Source organism: Gymnodraco acuticeps, unplaced genomic scaffold, assembly GCF_902827175.1.
Source record: "Gymnodraco acuticeps unplaced genomic scaffold, fGymAcu1.1, whole genome shotgun sequence".
NCBI lineage: Eukaryota > Metazoa > Chordata > Actinopteri > Perciformes > Bathydraconidae > Gymnodraco > Gymnodraco acuticeps.
Window position 1 is genome coordinate 119,634 of NW_022991339.1, and position 23,296 is coordinate 142,929.

The 23,296-nt window shown below is 39.1% G+C and overlaps 2 protein-coding genes across 4 annotated transcripts in view; both read right to left on the minus strand.

The window, feature by feature from the left end:
- The window catches only part of LOC117562646 (butyrophilin-like protein 1), a 16,454-nt gene extending 2,873 nt beyond the window's left edge, over nucleotides 1–13,581 (minus strand). Inside the window, exons 1-14 of the mRNA XM_034240472.1 lie at nucleotides 13,544–13,581; nucleotides 10,281–10,380; nucleotides 9,370–9,711; nucleotides 8,601–8,894; nucleotides 8,395–8,520; nucleotides 7,919–8,043; nucleotides 3,311–3,415; nucleotides 3,030–3,134; nucleotides 2,708–2,755; nucleotides 2,125–2,238; nucleotides 1,571–1,666; nucleotides 1,076–1,123; nucleotides 790–903; nucleotides 490–534 (exon numbers count right to left, since the gene is read on the minus strand). Of these exons, the coding sequence (XP_034096363.1) occupies nucleotides 490–534; nucleotides 790–903; nucleotides 1,076–1,123; nucleotides 1,571–1,666; nucleotides 2,125–2,238; nucleotides 2,708–2,755; nucleotides 3,030–3,134; nucleotides 3,311–3,415; nucleotides 7,919–8,043; nucleotides 8,395–8,520; nucleotides 8,601–8,894; nucleotides 9,370–9,711; nucleotides 10,281–10,371 (1,653 nt within the window). The 5' untranslated portion in view covers nucleotides 10,372–10,380; nucleotides 13,544–13,581. The remainder of the gene's footprint in view (nucleotides 1–489; nucleotides 535–789; nucleotides 904–1,075; nucleotides 1,124–1,570; nucleotides 1,667–2,124; nucleotides 2,239–2,707; nucleotides 2,756–3,029; nucleotides 3,135–3,310; nucleotides 3,416–7,918; nucleotides 8,044–8,394; nucleotides 8,521–8,600; nucleotides 8,895–9,369; nucleotides 9,712–10,280; nucleotides 10,381–13,543) is intronic.
- A 1,791-nt stretch (nucleotides 13,582–15,372) lies between these two features.
- Nucleotides 15,373–23,296, minus strand: LOC117562652 (low affinity immunoglobulin gamma Fc region receptor II-c-like). 3 transcript variants are annotated; one of them, XM_034240478.1, is made up of 11 exons: nucleotides 23,263–23,296; nucleotides 22,712–22,750; nucleotides 22,347–22,610; nucleotides 21,652–21,900; nucleotides 20,974–21,222; nucleotides 20,498–20,614; nucleotides 19,826–19,876; nucleotides 19,459–19,533; nucleotides 16,500–16,565; nucleotides 16,319–16,362; nucleotides 15,373–15,892 (listed from the first exon to the last, which is right to left on the minus strand). In XM_034240478.1, exons 1-11 carry the CDS (start codon nucleotides 23,291–23,293, stop codon nucleotides 15,875–15,877), a joined length of 1,203 nt encoding a protein of 400 aa, XP_034096369.1. In that variant the 5' UTR covers nucleotides 23,294–23,296; the 3' UTR covers nucleotides 15,373–15,874. The 3 variants fall into 3 exon arrangements, with proteins under 3 accessions (XP_034096369.1, XP_034096371.1, XP_034096370.1); XM_034240480.1 differs by lacking the exon at nucleotides 20,974–21,222 and having other exon boundaries at nucleotides 20,498–20,608; XM_034240479.1 differs by lacking the exon at nucleotides 19,826–19,876.

Here is a 23,296-nt window from a genome sequence, read left to right on the forward strand (position 1 = left end):
ACACACACACCACACAACACACACAACACACACACCACACAAAACACACACACACACACACACACACACACACACACACACACACACACACACACACACACACACACACACAACACACACACACACAACACACACATCACACACACACACACACACACCACACACACACACAACACACACACACACACCACACACACACACACACACACACACACACACACACACACACACACACACACACACACACACACACACACACACACACACACACACACACACACACACACACCACACCACACACACCAACTGTTTGTTTACAACAATCGAACATCAATGAACAACAAAATCACGTTCAAATGCATTTACATTTCTCCTATTGGAGCTTTAACAGTTTGAGAAAAGGAATGAGACTGAAATTATCATCAATGAAAAATTAACCTCTTCTATCTTTGTCTTCATCTCCTCCTTCAGCTCCTCCTCCCTCCTCCTCGTCTCCTCTCCTCCTCTCTGCAGATCAGCCTGTAGTCTCTCCACCTGAGAGGAGACACAGACAGAAGGAGAGAGACCTCCAGATAAACTCTTTATAGCTGGACTTCCAGATGAGCAGAGTCAGAGGTGTGTCTTTGTCAGTAAGTCAGAAGATGAAGAAAGAGTGAAACCAGGTTTAAATGCATGTTGTTACTTTATCTGAGAAAGGAGGTGAAAGGATTTGATCTAAGACATGAGTAGCTTCACTGGATATCATACGCTGTCTCTGAATGACTTTGATTGGAGATATCAAACACAAACCTCTCTGGACTCATTCTGCAGCTTCTCCTTCAGGATGGAAACTTCTGTCTCAGCTTCCTCCCTCCTCTTCTGATCCTCCTGAGACTCATTTCTGGAAGATCTCTTCTGTTTAAACTAAAAGACGAGACAGAGGAGATGAAATATCACGTTTGACCAAATGACTCTCAGTAAGTTCATGTTCACAGGTTTCCTCCAGCTCTTCTGCAGCCAGAGATTATAAAGGAAGCTTTATTTAGGTCAGGAAACCAGAAGAGAGTATTGATCGTATTGATCTGAACCCACTGACCCGTGAAGAGGAGGAAGAACTGGCTTCAGCAGCTCGGCTTCTTTCCAGCTGGAGAGAAGGAGAGATGAAGACAGACGTGTTCATGGGTTTTTACATGTTATTATCTCAACAACTAAAACTCTCATTTCACATCATCAGTTCCACTGGAAGCTCTGTGGAGAAGTGCTTCTATGATTAGGTCCATGTGTTTGTAAAGACTCCTCTCATTGGACATCACATGACCGAGGAGAAGACTGTAAACATGGAGGTGACCAAACCTGGATTTATAAACTCGGAAAATCTGCGTTTAAATGTTGTTTAATCAAGTGCACATATCTGTGAAACTTCATGTATAGAAACAATGAAGCGTTGAAACCATAATCACATTCAGCAACAGGATTTCTGATTGAACACTCAAGTGACCCAGGATGCTCAACACATCTACAAGTGTATGTGGCTCCTTTGAACTAGAATCAGACTTCATATAAACAGCAAGGTTCATGCAGGAAGTCTAACCTCCGTGTTGATGGACTCCATCAGGGTCTGCAGGCTGGTCTCCATCCTCTGAACCTCCTCCTGCAGCTGCTGGACTTCAGCTTCCTTCACTTCACACTGAGAGGATAACTGAGAGACATGTTTTATCATAAACCTTTGTTCGTATGTATCAGGACTAAAGTGACTCATCTGCATCTGTTATGGAAACTAAACTCATGTCTAGTTTACACTGCAGGACTGAACCCTGATTTATGATTAAAGAGTTAGTCATGGAGTCAAGCAAGCTTTTATACTAGGACCTTTTCTATTGAACTTAGTTATGCTTCCTTTAGGTAAAAATAAAAAGGAAACAGAAGTTCATTTGTATCTTGATAATGACTCACATACCTAAACTTCCAGCATGCCTTAAGGAAAAAAACTCTTGGGTGACGTGAACATTTATTATACTCTGCCCCAAACACGTCTAGAATCTAAATGTAAATACATCGTTTACTTTCTGCACCAATCCATATAAACTGTACATACAGAGAAGATCAACTGAAAACTATACTTTAGTAACATATTCAAACAGTAACCTCTGTGATGTTGGTGTCTGTTTCCTTCTGTCTGCTCTCCAGCTCCTTCTTCAGTGTGTCCACTTCCTGTTCAGCTTCAGCCTTCTTCTTCTGTTCTTCTTCTCTTTCCGAAGTCTGTATTTTTTAGAGAAAAGTGACTCAACATACTGTTCAATCTTTAAAGTGTTGCACAGTTTTATGTGTTAAAGAATCCAGTCTGATTATCTCTTTACAACCTATTAGTGATGTACATTGATATTAAGATAATTGACTTCCTGTTGTGTTTACATTGTTATGTTGACACAACAGGAAGTCAATTATTATTTTAGGTTATCTTATACAATAATAATAATAATAATTCATTACATTTATTCAGCGCTTTTCCAAATGCTCAAAGTGCTGACATTACATATGACATATATCAGACATGTAACACATCAATACTGTGGACAATTCCCACAGGAGTGATTTAGGGTGAAGTGCCTTGCCCAAGGACACAGAGGCATGTTGACTGCAGTGGGGGTCAGGGCGGATTGAACCGGTTCCCCAGCGCCCCTGATCTGAGGATCCACAGCCGTGATGCACTAACATCATTTCCACTCACCTGATCAAATCTGGAAATGCTGTTTAGGCTCCTCTGAATTCTCCCCAGCTGGTAGAGGAGACACATGAAGAGACACGTGAGCACTACATCACAGCATGTGATCATTATAGATGCTCATACAGTTAGGTGGATCTGTTATGCTCAATGTTACTGAATGGAAGAACATGTATTGAAGTAAACATAGTGCACTACAATTCATCTTGTAAGCCTAAACCTAAGCGTGGCATGCTGTGTCACTGCTCCTGATGACTTGTTTTGGGGTTTCCTCAAATGCTCTTCTGTTTAACAATAAATGCAGAATATCAAAGATGGAGACGTGAACCTCTCTGTTCTTGTTCCACAGATCTCCCTTCAGGCTCTGCAGCTCCTTCTCGTTCCTCTGTTTCTCTGCATGGAGATCCTGCAGCTCAGACTGTTTGGATTCAACCTGAAAGAACAGCAGGAAGATTAACATCATTTATTCACAGTCTAAAAGTAGGACTGTCTGGAGTTGGTCTCCACTTGGACCTGCACTGCAGGTTTGACCTTGTCTGCACTAAGGAGGACATTGAAAGAGACTTCAAACAGGAATCAATGTGTTTCATTATTGAAGTGGAGATGAACCTCTTTCTTCTTGTTCTGCAGCTGCTCTTCCAGAGTCTGGACTTCCTTCTCAGCATCCTTCCTCCTCCTCTGCTCCTCAAGCAGCTGCTGCTTGGATTTCTTTTTCTATGAGAGGAACAGTCACGTTTCTTTAGTGATCATTTCTTAAGGTGCCACACAATGACACCTGTTTTCATGCATTTCTGGCAGATCCTGTATCTTGATGTGAAAGTGATTCTCACGAACTTGGTGTAACATGAGCCAAAACAGTTCGATGCAGATTTTTTAAATTATTTTTCTCATTAGTATCAACCAGGTTCTAAATGAACTAGTCGTAGTAAAAGAAAAGTTCTGTATATGTTTTAAAACACATTTTTAGAGAGTTTTAACGAGTCATTGACCAAATAAATTCATTACCGTAACACATTTTCAATTGATGATAACTAAATATTTGAGTAAATGTTTGGCATTTAACGTATGCTGCTGTCAATAGTCACAAGTAGTCACATAGTGTAATAATTCAGGTAAATATATAATAATATAATAATTTTAGTTATTAACTTCATTACGTAACACAATTTTATGTTCCACACATTGACTTTTACTGTGGTGTAAATTGTACAATTGATTGAAAAAAGACAATTTTAAAATATGAACAGACATACCAAACATTTCCTGTACAAAATGAAAATTTGAAGGTTTTCCATATTCCTATCAAAATATTAACTTATTAAGGAAGTGTTATGGTAATGAACAGAGCATGTCGGTAATGAAAAGCTTTTGTTATGGTAATGACCTTACATGGAGAAGAGATATACTATTGCTTTATAAATACTATCGCTGTACGTATATATTCACACACACACAATTTTGAATGGCACCGTTACTTTTATATACTGTCTCTTTACACACACAATAGACAATAGTAACGTAACGTTTGTTACATGATACATAATGCACATTCAGTGTTGTCCCGTGGCAGACACCATGGGTCGAATATGCGAAAAGCAGAAATGAGGCCGATGTCGGGGAAACGATCTTCAATATTCTGGATGAGGGTGTCGAGGAAGCGCTGCCTTACACCATCCACGGCCTGCCGCATCGCCCTGGTGGCCTTTATCTTTTCTCTCTTAAAATACATCTCGCCGTTTTTCTCCACAATGTTGGCCAGGAATTCTTGGAATTTTGGGCCGCCTTCATCTCCAATCTGCATGGCTCACAGCGCATTGATCGTTGAGGTTACAGCAGGCTGAACGTCATCAGTGTCCAGGATGACATGCATTTCTTTAAGCCGTGCTTGCCGAGAGCTGCTGTTGGAGAAGTATCCATAGATGCTGCCCACCGTCCTCTGGTAGCGCTGGAGGGATGGCATCGCCACAGCAGCCTGCTGGGCACACAAGTTTAGCTTATGTGCAGCGCAGTGTGTGCCACCGATGGCTGGGTTTTCCCTTTTAAAACGCGCCACGAACCCATTTTCTCTTCCAGTCATAACCGCTGCCCCATCTGTACGGACGCCAGTTACGTCGTTCAGGTCGATGTTGTAATTTTGCAACTGCTCCTTAATGGTTTGCGTTACGGTAGCAGCGTCGCATGCAGTAATCTTTGTGTTGCACAAGTAGTGGGTTTCTAAGTCACCGTCATTTATTAGGTTAACATGTGTGCAAAGAAGCTTTTCCACCGAAATGTCCGTGGACTCGTCAGTCATGAGCCCCTTGAATGTTGAGTTATTTAACTTTGCAATGAAATCCTCCTTCAGCACATTACGGCGCACTGCATGTCCTGCACTATGTCGTTGTGAGGGCGTTCTCTGAAACGCGCAGTTCTGCCAAGGTTTCACATCCCTGCAGAATGCACAGTTCATTCAAGCTTTTGTTTTTGTGTGTCAGCAACAGTTCTTTTGCCAGGTAATACACGTTCCTCTTGGCCGCAATTACCGCCTTTGATCTGTCACAGACCATTCGATTAACGGCAACTTGAACGTTGTTTCTTCGTAAATGCTGTGCATCTAGCACTGCTTTGTGATCCACCCCCTTTATGTGCATCTCTATAGTCTTCACCCTGAAGTTGGACGTCCCCGCGGTGAACACGTTGTGCTTTTTTTCCCTTACACATAGTGTGCAATACATTTTATGACTTTGTTTGTTATAGCACAACCACGGGAACTTCATTTTCCAGGTTCCGACAAACTTCCTTTTGTTGTGGCTGACCGGTTTCTCTTCGTGGCTTACGGGTGTAGAAGTGACATTGTCAGATGGCGTAGGCTCTGTATGGGGTGGGAGGCTAGATGACGACAACTCCGGCCCCGGGGCACCTGCACGGGCGGGGGATGCTGGCGGAGAATAGGATGGCGGCAACTCAGGCTCGGGCTGAGAGCCAACGGCAAGGCTCGCTGGCAGTACACTTTTTTCCGTCACAGGAACCGGCCTCCTTTGCCCCTCCAACAGAGGGATGTCATTTTCCTTTTTGTCATTTAAACCAGGGGTTCAGTGTGGGAATCACAGCCGCGCCCCCCCTCCCAATTATTATTGCTATTATTATTATTATTATTGTTGTTGTTGCTATAATGCAGGGGTATTCAATTGCATTTCAAAGAGAAAATGTAAGGTGAGAAAATGTCATAAAATGCTCTGTTTTCGCTACCTTCCTATTTTTTGATTGGCTGAGCGTCACCTCCTTAAAACATTAAACAATAGCTTTTTTAAACCTCTTTATCTTTATGTTTTAAACATGTTGAGGTTAAGGATGGCAGCTTCCTCATACGTTGCACTCGGAGATAAATAGTTGAGACGGAGATGTCTTTAGCAGCAGGGAGGAGTAACGTTTCACCAATGTTGTGAGGTTTACCTGCCTTAGCTATCCGTAACGCCACTCGGTATGATGCTTCGGTTGCCTTTGTATTCACAGTGCTAAATGTGTCAATTACATTTTTCTGTGACTGCAATTCCTTGAGCTTCTGGTCAAAAAACTCCTGTGGCTTGGGTGTTTCGTCTCAATATGACCCGGAGTTTACATGGTCTCATACTGTCATTAGCTAGCACCTCGTTGCAGATAACGCACTGTGGCAGTGGAGTGTCATCAGGACCGGTCCATGAAAATCCTAGCTTCAAATAATCATTGTCATACTTCCTCCGTTTTCTGACAGACGCTGTCTCCTCTCTCACTTTAGGTAACTTCACTACAAATCTATCCATATTTTGCCGCTCGCATACATTTAGCTGAAGTTAACTTCAGAGCCCTAGAGATACTCTCTAGGGCTCTGAAGTTAACTAGCTAGATTTCACTGTTTCTCTTTATTTTTTTCTGGCGGCTGCGCCTCCCTTGAAGCTCTCTGGCGCCCCCCAGAGGAGGCGCGCCTCACACTTTGGGAACCCCTGATTTAAACGATAAAAATTGTCGATCTTCTCTCGGATAAATCTTTTTTTTTTGGGCTGCCTCGGCTCGAGTTGAGGGCGTTCCGAGCTGAAAAAGGGCATCCAATGACGGCAAGACGGCCCCCTGGCGGAAACACTGGCTCAGTCTCTCTCTCTCTCTCTCTGTCTCTCTCTTTCTCAGGCTCTCTCTTTCTCTGTCTCTCCCTCTTTCTCACTCACTCTCTCACACACACACAATGTGAAGATGTCCTGTTCTAACCTCTCTCTTTCCTTCCTTCTGTACTCTTCCAGCAGCTCTGGGTTGCTGTACACTTTCTCTCTGTGCTTCACCACCCTCACCTTGGAAGCTGCCCTTTTCCTTTCCACCTTTTCTGAACTTAATTTCAAGAGGGATTCAGTATTCATTAAATAAATTAGATTAAAATAATATATATCAATTATTTCTTTATAGTTAAAGCCCACCATACATAGCTGCACGCATTTCTTTCATTACCGCAACAATTTTATTCATTACCGTAACAGCCTCCTATATGACATGGTAATGAATGCAGAGCATTACGGTAATGAATGACCATAACACTAGCTAGCATAATAGTTAGCATAGCCATGATGCTACAAAATAAATATTTGCACTATCATTCTGGCTCTATAAAAGCTACTTTTCTATTGATTTTGGAATCAATAACTTTAAAAAACCCATTATATAATACCCCATTATGGTAATGACAGTTAGTAGTGTACACTGGGGTGTCAGTAAATGGAATCTTTAACATATCTATAGCTTGACCTTGAAAGGACATCTTACCTTGTAGCCATCTTGCAACTTCTCTTCCATGCAATGCATCATGGGTAAACAAAATAAATAATTTAAACAAACAGGAATTGTAATGGGGCCAAATAGGCAGTGCATCGGTAATGAACTTCACATGCTCCGGACACACATATTAATCCAAAACTATTTTAATTCATAAATCTTAGACCCAAAATAATTATATTACCAGTAATAATGTACCATTTCAACAATTTTTTGTATTTATGTATGTATTAAATTGTGCAGATTTATTGTGATATTTTGGGGTTAAATGTAAAAAAATAAACTCCGGACGCATTACGGTAATGAATTTCTACATGGAAAAATGGTGAAAAAAATATGAATTACTACCTCAACTACAAAAATACCAAAGGTGGTTTCGTGAGAATCACCCTTCTGTGCTTCTTGCTCAGACTTCACTTTTCATGTTGTTGTTTCTCTACTTACCTTTTTGCTCTTCTTTCCGATGTTTCCCTTCAAAGCCTCCATCTGCACAGCGTCAGGTTTCATCAGCTGTCCTCTTTCTCCTTCATTGAGAAACTGATCTTCATCCGAACGCTTTCTCTTTGTCTCTGTGTGAAATGAAATGTGTGTTAAGATGTGATGAAAGAGAATTAGAGAAACTTTAGGAAGGGATCGAAGCACATGAAACTTTTCAGGCTAAATTAACTGAACAACCGCTTAGAGATGTCCCGCCCCTAGTGCTAGCCAATAGAAGCGCGAGTGTTACATAGTGATGTCACCATGCTCAAAACAAAGGAATCCAATGGAGGCGTTTCAGACGGGGGGGGGAGTTTGGATATTGTAGCTTTTGCAGACCATTAACATGCACACAAACCTGCAGAACATACAGCACTCAGCATAATAGGGACCCTTTAATTAAAAATAAACTGAATCAAATCACCCGACTGTTAGTGACTTACTGAATATGTGTTCTCTCCACAGAAAGAAGAAAGAAACTGCCAGCATTAACAGAATGCAAACAGCCAAACTGACGGCCAGACCAATAATGACAGAAGAAGAACTGGACTGGAGCTTAAAGAAATCCTCTGAAATGATAAAACACAGAACATCACAGCATTTATGCTGATATTTAAATTAAAACATGTTAAATGAACATGATGTCTACCTGGAACATGGAAGTGTGTCTGTGTGGTGCGGGTGGTGTTGTGGTGCTGGACTCTGCAGGTGAAGCTGCTGCTGGGTCTCTTCTCCACAGTCACTCTGCTGCTGACAGTATAGAGGTCATCAGGACCTCTGACTGTCTCTGGAGGTCCAGCAGAGAGGAGCTTTCCCTCAGCGTCCAGCCACAACACCTCAGGCTCCGGATACCAGCCTGCAGACTCACACTGCAGCACCACTCCTCCGCTCTGACCGTCCAGCCCTGATAAACTGATGACAGGCGGAGAGACAGGACCTGATGCTGAAAACAAGCAAGAAGAGGAAGTATTTGATATCTGATAGCAGGTGAGGGAATGGCACAGAAACAGATGGTATTGCTCCAATCCTTTAACAATTTACAGCCTAATTTCTATCCAGATCCTCATGTAAGAGTCCAATGGGTTCGCCACTGTGAGTTGGACCGAGTCACTCTTCATCTGAAACACTGTTTCTGTTGCTGGCTCCAAAATGGTGGAACAACTTCCACATATCAAAATCAAGACAGCAGAAAGTCTACACACTTTTGGCTTTCCAAACACCTAACTATAATCTGATAGTCTCAACTTTGAAATCTCACTAGAACATGCAGTACGCTAAGCAGGAAACTCCTTTAAGGCAAACAAAATAGACCAGAGTATTACATAGTCAGAGTCTCTTGAAACACGGAGATACTATAACTATAATCCTTTCCTAGAGGTGCAACATGAACACATACGTACATACAGTAGTGCACTTACCAAAAACCAGTTTAACAAATGCTTGCTGGTCCAGTTCTGGAATGAAACATCTGTATTTCCCCTGATCGGAGAGTTGTACGATGGAGAGTTTCATGGAAATGTTTCCGTTCTTCAGCTCATCGGTGAACATTGAAGTTCTTCCCTTGAATAATTCATGTTTTTTATCCACAAGTTCATGACCAAGCCGCATCACATGGACGAATCTGGGGTCCATGTCGGGCCTCGTCCACTCCAACGTCAAACCAGCAGCATATACCGCCGGCTCCAGGTAACACGGCAAAATGATGTCATCACCAAGGTTTGCTACGATTGGCTGAGATGAGCCAATCAGCTGAGACTGACCTGGACATTCAAAGGAGGTACTGTATATTATATAATGTAACGATGGTAGAATTTGGCTAATCGTGGTTTTTTTATATTTTAAGAGGGAGGGCTGTTATAGGCTGTTCTCCACATTCCCATGTGTTCCCATTGGCAACAACTGCTTACAAAAGAAACTCAAAAAAGAGCTCAAGAAAAGAATGTTGCTAATGGTTTAGCTCCTGCGCACAGCTTATTCTTGCGTTGTAAGCTAACGTTAGCCTCACAGCTGAGTTACGGCTAAAGGATTAGCAAGATTTGTCTTTATCTCTGAAAAGCTTTTCGATATTGTACCGAGCCTCTATTCACATAATGTCAAAAGGCTTTACAGTACCAGTTTGCAAAGAAAAACAATCACAACATTGATGGACTGTTTTCTCTAATTGTTACAGATATTCAGCGTTTTCCAGTAACAACATATATTGGGGTACCACTTGCATGACAATATGCTTAAAGGTCATTACTGAATGTTAGCCCGATTATGCGAAATATAAACGTCTTCCCAAAGCTGTAAGTGTGACTTTTGAAGATTGTATTTGTGTGTTACTTACCTCTACAGTGTGTTAGGAGAAGAAGGAAAACCAAAACACTGAGAGTTCCCAGATGAGTTTTAAGGGGCTTTCCGTCTGTGTTTAAAATCATCCTGGAGAACTGGAAATGAACAGAAAACAGTGAAAGCAGACTGAACTTCCAGGACAACATGCTTTAAAACAATTCTTTCGGTAACACGTTTTAAAAAGGCTGGACAAAAAGTGGTCAATCCAAAGGTCTGAGTTATAAACTAAATGTTACCTTTGGGCATTATTTGTACTCCAACAAATGGAGCACATCTTCTGTGCTCTACTTATAATTTACATATCCTATTTCATTATATTATTTCCTCTGTTTAAGACATATAATGATAATTTAGTTACACTAGTAGACTAAAGACTCTGCACACAAAACCCAGTTCAGTGTTATGACTATCACCAAGTCTGTACACAGTTTTCACTCGGACACAAACGTATGAAATACATTTGTTATCTCTTCTAATCTAAAATTGTGGTTCACCAAAAATCAATATTCACACTTTTCATGAAAAAGGTTTTGAATCTATTTTATCTTATGTATTAAATGTTAACACATTGAAGAACACATACCTGTTGAATGTTGCGTGTCACCGTCTCTGACTGCGAGGACAAGTCAGTAAATCATTGACAGCCTCATGCAGAGTATGAAGCAAATAGAGTAACGGCTAATTCATTTTTCTTCACCAAACTTCTTGACGGTTAATGTTATGCTTTATATATTTTTTCAGTGAGCAAATGTTTCTCCAGCAGCAAGAGGCATTTTCTACAAAAGCTGTGTCATATATTCAAGTTTAGCTGAAATCTATCCACTGAATTGTTATCTGAGTTTCACTTTGAGTGTCTCGGTTCATGAACATCTGAACTTTGTATTCAGTATATTGGTTACAGGTTATAAATTAATACATGGCAATAAAATCAGTTGCGATGGACCTTTTGAATTGTTTTATTGTGGCAACGGTTGAACGACAGTTCTCTATTAAGGCAGAGGACATGTCTGATCTTTAACTGCAGGGGGCGAAACTTTCAGTTTGTGTGTGTGTGTGTGTGTGTGTGTGTGTGTGTGTGTGTGTGTGTGTGTGTGTGTGTGTGTGTGTGTGTGTGTGTGTGTGTGTGTGTGTGTGTGTGTGTGTGTGTGTGACTGGCAACGACTGAAAAATAAATTCATTGAGACGAAGCACGAAAAAAGATAGCAGGATTTGTCAGAAGGGCTAGTTATGATTTCACACCTTGGCCAACAAATAAATCTGTCTTCTGTATGTAGCACCTACAAAAGCCTTTGCAGTATCAACTGATTTGGCGTATTACAAGCCAATGTACCTCCAGGATTATTTCTTTTTTGGGTCTGAATCTTCATGGTAGAATCTAAATCGGTTTAAATGAAAGTGCCAGCAAAATAAAATGTTACTGTCACATAATAAACTCTAATAAGGCTGTGTGCATGGCCCTCCTGCTTGTGATGCAGAAACCCACCAGCAGGAGGTTTAGTTTGTGTGTTCGGTTTAAGGATGGTACCCACTTGAATGATTCTTCTTGTTTTGAGTTGTTTCCTCGTGATTTAATGCACCTATTATAAGTCGCTGTGGATAAAATTATCAGCTGAATAACAAAAATGTCCTTGACTGCTGGATGGAAGTGTTTCATTACCACACGAGTGTGCAGTGGGTTGTGAGTTGGTGTTCAGATCAGGGGGTCACAGGTTCAAACCCCACTGCAGTCAGCATGTCGTTGTGTCCCTGAGACACTTCACCCCAAATTGCTCCTGTGGGGATTGCCCACAGTATTGAGTATGTAAGTCGCTTTGGATAAAAGCGTCTAACAAGTAACATGTAATGTAATCAGGCCTATACTTACAGGAATTTAAATCACATGATGCCTCCTGATTACAAAAATAAATAAGAAAAACATGACTTTGTCTTCGAAGACAGTGGAATATATGACAACCTCGATTAAATGTTTCAGAATTATTTTTAGGTTGTGATTTCAGGTTAAAAACCTACATTCATCTTCTGTTGCAAGGCAAACCCTTCTAACGATAAAGTGCTGGACAGAAAACATAAAAAATACTAATATTTTTCTTTGTTAAAGCGATAATGTTGGATCTAAAAATGTTACATTTGACTTGTAGGTGATTTTTCATACAATAACAAGGGGTTAACATTGATTGAAGTTGTTTAAGATAATTCTATAATTGATTTCTTGCATGAATGACTCTCTTGTGCAGAATCAGGAGTTAAAAACTCATCCTCAGCAGAGGAGCCTCTCTTTGCACCCGTGATGAAGGTAGGACTGTAAATATTCCTCATAACGGCTAGAAAATATACTTTAAAAGATTAAATTGTATTTCATGGTTAAGTAAATTAATCAAGAATAAATTGTTTCCTTGAAAGTTTTTCTTTTATCTTTCAGACTCGTTCGACAAGTTGAGAGACGCTCCATTAGCAAATTGCTCAGAAATGATTTTCAGTTCAACTAAGATCAATATTCACTCAAATATATCGAACTCAAATCTTCCTAGAGCTGGAAGTACATGTTTTATATTTATATTGCATTTTCTTTTATATGCTCTGAGTATTTGGTTTCATAACTTTTTATATGTGTAATTTTTCCTAAAAGATAAAGGACTTTGTGTTATTTATTTGTTTTCATTTATTCAGTGAATTTTTACTTGAAAATATTTCCTTTGAACAACCACAAGTTTTCTAAGCCATTAAAGCCCACAGAGAGTTGTGTTCAAGATGCCCTATTCTGCTTTTTGTGGGGTTTTCACTTTCCTGATATATAGAAGTTATGGCATGTGAATGGTCTGCAAAGGTTAAAACAGTTCCCTCCAGAGGCACACATTTAAAAACTGGGCCCGAAATCGCATCATTTGCAGGAAACAACGTCTAAGGAACCTTCATATTTAATAAACTATGAATGTTTTATATCCATATAACGGAAAAAAAACTAATTTAACTGATCTTTTTCATTTTTTTTCCTCAAAAAAAAACACACAATGCTAACAGTGAGCCTCTGAATTAGCCCGAGCGAAAAATGCTAACCTATTACTGCACCGAAAATCACTCCTAGCACCCTTATTACTTATCCTAGGTGCACATCCAACACATCGTTTCTGATCGTAAGGAGACACAAAATCTAGTGGTAACCACCTCAACACTCAAATATTGCAAATTCTTGGAGAAAATAACAAAAACGTACATCAAAACATGTGGCGCTAGGTAGCCCAAAACGCTAACATGGCTTACCTTGGTCTTTCTCTGGTCAAAACTGGTCTTCAATGGCATTAAAACGATTAAAACGATGGTGTAGTTAATCCATAGGTGAATATCCAATGTGATTGTGTCCCCTTTGAAATGTTCTGATAATCCATAAACAATAAAAACTGCTTTTCCGTTTCCAGAAATCAGAGTAAATTGTAAATAAGCCATCTGTATGTCAAATATGTCTTATATGTCTTAAATGATATGATGAATTGGAAATGGGGGACCCTGATGTAAACAAGACGAAAGTCTTTCTCTGGTCTGCATCCCCTTAACAATTGTATGTTTTGAGCTGTACTGTACTGTACCCAATATACAAGCTGTTAATAAACGTTTCAATCAATCAATCAAGAGCAGGGCTATTCCTACGCTCTGCAACACGATTGCATGCGCAGAGACGCCAGCTTTTTTTTTTAACATGAGAGTCTATGGGACGATTTCTCTTCGATTCTATTGGTCAGAAAGAGATGTCACATGTCAAAATCGAAGAAGGGGGGCCAGAGATATGGAAAATCCACCCAAATGGCCTAATAAGAAGAGGTTTTTTTTGCTAAATCTGTCTAAAAAGGTCAAATATCACTTGTTTTGCATCAATCTTGATACAGGGTACTTATTATCTGTTGTACTTCGGATTCCTAAAGCTTTTAGTCTACTAACCCATCATCCAAGGTTAGTTTTCACTATAAGTGCACAATATATTTTGAACGGACACTATAATTTACAGTTTTTTACCATGTTCAATCTGAATTTTCTTTAAAATAAAAAACATCTATATTGATTCTGACTTTTCCACATCCAACTCACAGGTTTATCATTACTTTGAGAAAAAATATTATTAATGTACCCCTTTTAGAAGGGAAGATATGGTCATTTGTTCTGGGAATGTCATTTTCGAGCCTGAAACCTGACAAACAGGCTTGGGGCCTAACAGGAGAGAGGAGTCAAGCTGGTTTCACTATGCAGGCTGATGAGGGGAAGTGGAAACAGGTGAGCAGGTGAACCAGGGTCATGTGACTGCACTCTGAGAAGTGAGGAGTTCAACATGACTCTGAGAGTGTGAAGACATCTGGTGGACAGAAGGAGCATAACAAATAATGCAGGTTTATTGTGTCATATATAATATTCGTATTCAGCTCCTCTGCCACCTGCAGTCAACAAACACTGCAGACAATAAATACACAAATTATACAAATACATAAATACAAATAGATTGAAAACGGCTGAATTTATTATTACTATTATTACTATATTATTATTGGATAAAATGTGTCACAGTGACATACGCCTGGTTTCTCTTTTGGGATGAAAAGAACAGAGTTTCTTTAATCAATGCAATTTAAGATATAAGCCTTTATTGTAATTATATATAACATACAATGAAACTACGAGTGCCCGTACTAGCAGTGCTTAAAATACGCACACATAAACAGCATCCGCAAACCATTTTAGAAAAAGACAAGTAACAAAAGACAAAAACAAGAAGACGTTTAAGAGCTTTAGTGAACGATTGAGGCAGTTCTATAATGTGATAAGATAAAATAAAATAATATGTGGCTGTATAAATGTAGATTAGGTTTTGAGTTCATGATGTGGGTTGCAGAGTCTCTGTGTGTGTGTGTGTGTGTGTGTGTGTGTGTGTGTGTGTGTGTGTGTGTGTGTGTGTGTGTGTGTGTGTGTGTGTGTGTGTGTGTGTGTGTGTGTGTGTGTGTGTGTGTGTGTGTGTGTGTGTGTGTGTGTGTGTGTGTGTGTGTGTGTGTGTGTGTGTGTGTGTGTGTGTGTGTGTGGGTGTGTGTGTGTGTGTGTGTTAAGCTCAGAGTGTGTATGGCTTTGGGAAAGAAACTGTTTAGTATGTGAATATGCTCTCTATGGCAGAGCTGTAAAACCTGGTTCAATGATGGGGCGAGTTAAAGCAATATGTACAATTACAATTAATCTGAAAACAGTGACACAGAAACACACTGTGACGTATTTTATAGTTCATGTGTCCTCACATTCACCTTCACACTTTCACAGGACAGTAAATATAACACACGTTTAACCACAGACTCAGCGCGATGCAGGAACTCTGCAGTAAACCACAGCGAGAGTATTTAGAATCAGCCGTGTGTCTGAGAGATGGAACAAGTCGGTTTAACTGTGAAACCACAACAAACTTTCATATCTTAAAACGTAAATGAGCATTTCTCTTTGACAACTAACCACTACATGTGTTCTTCTTCAAAGAAGGAACTATTTATTTAGAATACTTTATAAACAAATATCAGTGCATTCTTAATTCACCTTTTCATTAAGGTACAAAATCTAAATCTAAAAAAATCAAATCTCCATCTTCAGCTGTAAAACAAATACAGAACAAATGTTAATAATATAGAATATAGAGGTATTATAGAGGTAGGCTTTGTTAAAATGTTATATATGTTTTTATATCATATACGGGTAGTAAGCAGGATTATAAGTATTTCTAAAGTTCAATAATAATAATGAGGAATGGTACAAAATCTAATTTTAAGTTGAATGCATGACTCCATTAAAATGGTATGTATGTTAGAAGGTTACCCTTTTGTTCTATATATAATATATAGTTAAACCAAAATGTATATATTTGTATAAAGTCAAATAACATTATTTTAAACCCTCGTACAACCAACTACACACCCATGTTGTCCAAAGTTGTAAATATTAGGATGTTTAAAATATCTACCATCCATCCAGTATGACTTAAAGCAACATTAATTATACTAATTGAATTCTTAGTCTTACCGGCTGGATTGTAGAATACAAGGCGTCCTCTGTTACGGATGGCTCTGCGTTGAAAATAGAGGATACTGGTAACTATCATCTAGCAGTCTGAATGTTGGTATTGCCAACAAGCACACTGAACATCACAATAAAGCCTTTAAAGTTTAAAATCAGTTATAATTCTAATCTCATTGAGGCTCACCCTGTTGTTGAGTTTCTCCCGGGCCCAAGGTGTAGTAAACGGGTGTTGGATATGATTGATCCACACCTGATAGAGAGACATAGTTAGTCATCTGATATACAAATATAAATATTACTATTACTAGAAAATCAGGCCAATTGTTTTCCTATGTTCTGCTGACAGACAGAAAAAAAGGGCCAACAATTATTTTTGGACAAACAGTCTCACGGTATTTAAAGGGAGGCTGTGGCTAAGTGGATAGTGCGCTGGACTTTGAATCAGGGGATAGCAAGTTCAAGTCCCACTGCAGTCAGCATGTCGCTGTGTCCCTGAGACACTTCACCCCAAATTGCTCCTATGGGGATTGTCCACTGTACTGAGTATGTAGGTCGCTTTGGATAAAAGCGTCTGACAAGTAACATGTAATGTAAAGATGCCCAATTATGCTTTTTGTGGTGTCATGTCAGCCTGTCCTCCTACAAAAAACGACCATATACAGTAGGCCGATTGTTCATGCCATTATTACGACCCAGAGACACGTTTTAAAGTGTATGTTGTTTCTTACACGACCACTAGAGGTGCTCTAGTGGTTGTGTAAGAAACAACATGCTCCCGGCCCGTTCATTGCAAACACTCCGGAGGGACGTTTATTCACAAATAACCCTCTCTGGAAAATCCTAAATTGTGGAATAGTTTGGCCATTAAAATGCTTTTTGATTCGATTTCTGGCGAGAAGTGTATATTTTACTCTTAGAATCCACGTCCAGTGGATGTGTAGGATCTATAGTTTGATAGATATTATGAAGATGATTTGAGGTCTCGCCAGGATAACGTGTATGCAGCTTCCATGTAAAGTTAGCGTGGGTGAAAACTGTTTTTCCGGTCTCGACGTTTTCATAATAAAACCGGATATATTCCCCTCACTGTCAAATGATTACACAGTGATATCTGCATTACTCATCCACTAAAAAACATCAGTTTATTCTTGTTAATTACACAATATTGATTGGTTTAAATTGTGTACAATGTTTTTGTGTTTTTAACCTTCGATTCGGAGAAACAAATAGTTTTTTCGGAGTTTAGACACTACAGAGTTTCCGAAGACACTACACTACCCAGAATCCCCAGCTATCGTTTGGGACTACAACATCCGCCTTGCCTTAGTCATCATATATCGCCACCTACTGTTGATTTATTAAATGTTCATATTAAATCCTTGTCCTCAGACCAATGTTTTTGAGGAACTTGAAGATCAGCTTGTTTACTTCATTTCTTGATTTACTTCCGTATATTGTTTGTTTGTAGCCTTTATTTAACCAGGTGAAAGCCCCTTGAGATCAAAAGATCTCTTTTTCAAGGGTGACCTGCAATATTGACTTGAAATCCATGTCCTTGATGTTATGTTGTTCCAGTGCAGTTTTCAGAATGAGTCTTTGTCTCTTATAATCCGAGCAGCTAACAAATACATGATGTATTGTCTCTGGTTGTTGGCAACCATCACAATTGCCATTTAGATGTTCAATCAGATCTATTGTTGAATTTAATCCAGAGTGACCCAATGTTATCCTGCTGTTAATGCTCTGTTCTCTTCTACTACTCCCCCAAGTGCTTCCCGTTCCTACTTCCCTTTGTATCTGGTATACATGTCTTCCTTTGGTGTTACTGTCCCATAACTTTTGCCATTGTTGCTTGATAACAACTTTTGTAACAGATTTTACTTCTGCTCTACTGATGGTACCATAATATCAATCAATCAATATATAATATAATATATCAATCTGGTTTGCTTTCAAACCACATTTTGCCAGTTGATCCACTACCTCATTCCCTCTAATACCCACATGCGCTGGAACCCACACAAATTGAACAACAATTCCCAAATGAACTAACCTAAACATGATGTGTAAAATGTCATGTAAAATATCCTGACGGCATTCTGAAGAGAAGTTGTTTATACTCTCCAGAGCTAAGTTGGAGTCAGAGCAAATGACCACTCGCATTGGCTGTGTTTCCTCTACCCACTGAAGTGCTAGAGAGATAGCCATCATCTCTACTGTATATACTGCAATGTGATCACTCGTTCGCTTTCCCACTTTGACTTTTAATTCAGGAACATAAAATGCACAACTAGTTTGACCATTTTCTGGATTTTTGGATCCATCAGTAAATATTTGTATAAACTGCCCATATTGTTCATGTGTTCACGTAAGCCTGCACATTGATTTGACTTTTCATTGAATGTAACCGTTTCAATAAGGATACATCTACTACAACAAGGATAAACTGATGTTTTTTAGTTGATGAGTACTGCAGATATCACTGTTAAATCATTTGATCATTGGTTTTATTATGAAAACGTCAAGACCGGAAATACTGTTTTCAACCCGTAACTTTACATGGAGGCTGCCGCATACCTCAAATCATCTTCGTAATATCTATCCAACTATAGATCCTACATATCGACTGGACGTGGATTCTAAAAGTACAATATACACTTCTCGCTAGAAATCTAATCAAAAAGCGTTTTAATGGCCAAACTATCCAACAATTTAGGATTTTACAGAGAGGGTTATTTGTGAATAAACGACAATCTGTAACGTTTGCATTCAACGGGAGCCCTAGAGGGCGAACACTTTAAAACGTAATTATAGGACGTATTAAGCGCTTGAACAAACGACATATTTGGTCGTAATAAGGGCCTGAACAATCGGCCCATGTGGTCGTATGAGTTGGAGGACTTGTTGTCTCATGTAGTGTGTTTTGTAGGTTTTAGAGCATGTAAATGTCTGCAAAGGCTAACATTCCTGTGTTCCCTCCACAGGGAGTTTCTCTCTCAAACACCCCCCCCCCCTCCTTAACAACAATTGTCTAAAAAGTTTGCCTTTAGATTCCAATTAAATACACAACTGTATTTGACATAAGTAAGAACAGCATGTAAAATGAAATTAAAGCAGAAGTAACCCTGTCAGGTTTTAGGTACCTTTCTTCTTCCTGGTTTTTGATACCACAGCATACAACATTTGGCCTGAATCCACTGCACTGGCCTCTACTGAAACTAGTAAAACAAATACATATAGTTTAGCTGACATGATAAATGGACAGACAAATAATAAGACCGAAAAACAGTCAGTGTTTATTAAGTACAGAATATTGTTATATTTTAATTAGATATGTAACATCCTTTAAACAATTGGTCGTATTTGAACACCACAAATAACTACACTCTAGTTATTTCGCACATGACGAAAAAGCCTTTGAATCTTCTATTTAAAATCATAGTATATTAAGGTAAGCTAATTACATTACGTAGATCTTTATGAAGGATGCAACATGGTTTGTGTTCTCACCTGTGTGATGCTCAGCCGGTCCAGGTGTTAACGTGGACAGGCAGAGCAACACTGCAGCATAGTAAAGGAAAAACAACATTAAAATCAAACCAGAAACAGAAGAAGATTCAGACATGGCTAACGAATATGGAAACCATTGTCTTCCATGCCTCATTTTGTGACATCAAACATAAATTGATCTGTTTTTAAGAGGTAGAAAAACCCATACATAAAATAAAAATACAATCTATAGGGACGCAGACCTTCGCCAAGACCGACCAAATACCTTCACAGCGTTGAGAAAGATAATTAATGTAATGGCTCAAAATAGAACTGAGTGTTTCCTTATTATCAACACCAAGAATCCTGAATGTCACGAAATTAGTTTTTTCATTATTCTTAGGATGGGTGTGATGACGTTTAGTCGTCTCATTTAGACACTTGTTAGCAACCGCCGTTTTGAAATCCACCAGTCGGGTATTTACTGACGTATTTTATGACTTAAAACAAAATGGTAAAATCTCTTCAGCTTGTGTTAACCACAGACCTGATTTCAGGCTTGAACCAAAACAAATTCTTCAATAGAAGGGAACACGAAGTATTAAAATGCTGACTCATTTCAGGTTTTTAAGACTCATTCCTGCAGCCCTCCGTCGCTTATAGTAGCAGATTGTTAGTGGATTGTATCTGTACCTCTGTGCCGATAACTTCTGTAAAATCGATGTATTCCCACGGCCAGCAGCAGAAGCATCGATGAAACAGAGACAAAGATCCACGGGGAGAGAGTGGAGGAAGTCTCTTTAGCTGAAACTGAAATAGGAATGATTAACTTAGGAGCAGACGGTAATCACATGCAATTTTTGTACTTTAAGTATATTTTGATGCCATTAGTTTGGTCCTATTACTTGTAAAATGTAGTACAAGTAATACTGTAGGAGAAGTGGAATAAATACCCAAGATCTGAGTATTTTTTCCACTTCTCATTCAATTAAAAAATGCAAAGATTCAAAAGGTTAAATAAATATACACAACTACAGTGGAGTTGTGTATATAATATGAACAACATGGGTCACAGGTTCCTCTACACCGTAATTACAAGACCTTACAAAAAAATGAGGTAACATTTGAATGCAAGTATTTTACTTGTATTAAAACACAAAATATCTCACCTCTGACAGCCAGCCAGCTCTCTGGAGATTCTCCACCTTCAGAGATGCTGCACTTGTAGAGTCCTTCATCAGATTTAGAAACCCTTTGGATGGTGATGTTTCCTGTAGAGCTGCGCCTGATGAGGCGGCCATCTTTATAGAAGTCAGCTGAGAGGATGGAGGAAGTGATCGTCTTTTTTCTGCAGCTCAGAGTCACAGATTCTCCCTCCATCACAGGAAGCACAGGACTCTCCAGGATCACAGAGCCAGCTGAACAACAAAAGTTTTAAAGCCTTTCATAACATTTTTAAGAAACTGCATACATTAATAGAAACAACGCTACAGTCAACAAATCATGAACGCAAAATCTGACAAGAAATGTTTTGGCCCCAATCAATAAAAAGCGCCATTACATGTTTCCCCCATGTTTGTTCAACACTTCACTTTGTTGAGTGTCAAATAGCCTCACGTGGAGCACTGAACTCCCTCAGTATAACACACAAGCCTGGCAGGAAGTAGATCACTCGGAAAGTTTGCGAGATAATCGAAACTCAGAAACGTATAAACAAAATGATTTCTGTCATGACAGTGATTGCTCACTTTGTGTGCACTAGTTTTGACATATCTCTTCTTTTAGCTTTCTCTTAACGTCTTTTTCGTTTCATTCCCAGAGAAAATCTCATACATTTCTGATCTCACCTCTGACAGCCAGTCGGCTCTCTGGTGATTCTCCACCTTCAGAGATGCTGCACTTGTAGAGTCCTTCATCAGATTTAGAAACCCTGTGGATGGTGATGTTTCCTGTGGAGCTGCTCCTGATGAGGCGGCCATCTTTATAGAAGTCAGCTGAGAGGATGGAGGAAGTGGTCGTCTTGTTCCTGCAGCTCAGAGTCACAGATTCTCCCTCCATCACAGGAAGCACAGGACTCTCCAGGATCACAGAGCCAGCTGAACAACATCGGGACAAAACATTCAGTTTGAGTTTTGTAAGAATTGTTCATTTAGACAAAGGCATTGTGAAGATACTGTGATGTAAAGTCAGGTTGTAACATGTTACATAATAATTGAAAATATCAGAAATAAACAAAACACATTGATGAACAAATCAGAAATCAGAGTGTGTTATTTATATAATATTTGTAGACAATTATTAAAATGACATCAGAGACAGGAGAAACCCACAATTTGTTTTAGATTTTAGAAACAGTTGTTTGCAATTTTATGACTGTAATCCAATAGTAGGCTTTGCTGTTCTTTTTTTTACAATATTAAGATAAAAAAATAATTTTTTGCTAAAAAAAGGATATGTTTATTTTATAACCTTGGCATCATTGCACTTTTTTTGTTCTTCTAACAAAACATTGTATAGAAAGAATATGTTAATGTCAACATACCGGTGATAATGACGTTCACATAGTCACTTTTCTTCCCTCTAGTCTCACACCAGTAATCTCCACTGTCCTCTTTATAAGGAGATGTAATGGTGCAATTAGTCTCATTCAATGAACCCCATTTTGAGCCGTCACAAGTTTCCTTTCCTGCTTTGTTCCGCCGTGAAATGTTCACATCGGTCAAACCATCGAAGCCCACACATCTTAAAGAGAAAGGCTCGTATTCAAAGACTTGAAGTCTGGATGGTTCGATCCAAACATCTGCATCTGAAACAGATAAATAAACGTGTTGTTGAGATTAATATATACCACTTTAAATAAAGTTATGATTTTTTTTTTGCTTTATTTTTGGTAAACAAGCTTCTTACCAACTTTCTGTTCACAGAGCTGCAGAAACACCGTCATCCCTGCAGAGACAACAGAGACAAACATCACACAGAGTTCTTATATTAGATGTTATTACCTTGACTTTATTGTTTACATGTATCTTTGATAGATAATACTTGAAAAACAATCTTAAAATGTTAATCATTTGTATTTATTTATATGGAGGTAGATTTGTCTCTCAATTATGTCTTTGGACGGATCAACAACCCGTGTGTAAATGTAAAAAAACATCCACAAATTCCCAAAAGGATTTGTAAAATCACAAAAATATGAATGGAAATGTGTAAAGAATTTATAAAATGCACGTCAAGCAGCAATTATTTTTCAGACTGCATCTAAAAATGCTTGAAACCCTGTCATCGTCCCAAAATGGCAGTGACGCGCGTAGACTTTTTTTTACATTTACACACCGGTTAGTGATCTGTTCTCACAAATAATATTGACACAAATCTACCTCCATATTTTCCTTCAGCTAATATGATCTATTAACATCTTTGATGTGAAAAACAGCAGATGAGGACTCAGTACTCACACAGTGTGATGCAGAGCGCTGTGGCCTCCATGGC

Excerpts from the sequence above, each read along its gene's own strand:
- LOC117562652 (XM_034240478.1), bottom strand. The coding sequence starts at position 23,293 with ATGGAGGCCACAGCGCTCTGCATCACACTGT. Across the intron at positions 21,901-22,346 it reads TGTGAACGTCATTATCACCG|CTGGCTCTGTGATCCTGGAG; the intron begins GTATGTTGACAT and ends GATGTTGTTCAG. Across the intron at positions 19,534-19,825 it reads ACCGGCTGAGCATCACACAG|TTTCAGTAGAGGCCAGTGCA; the intron begins GTGAGAACACAA and ends TTGTTTTACTAG.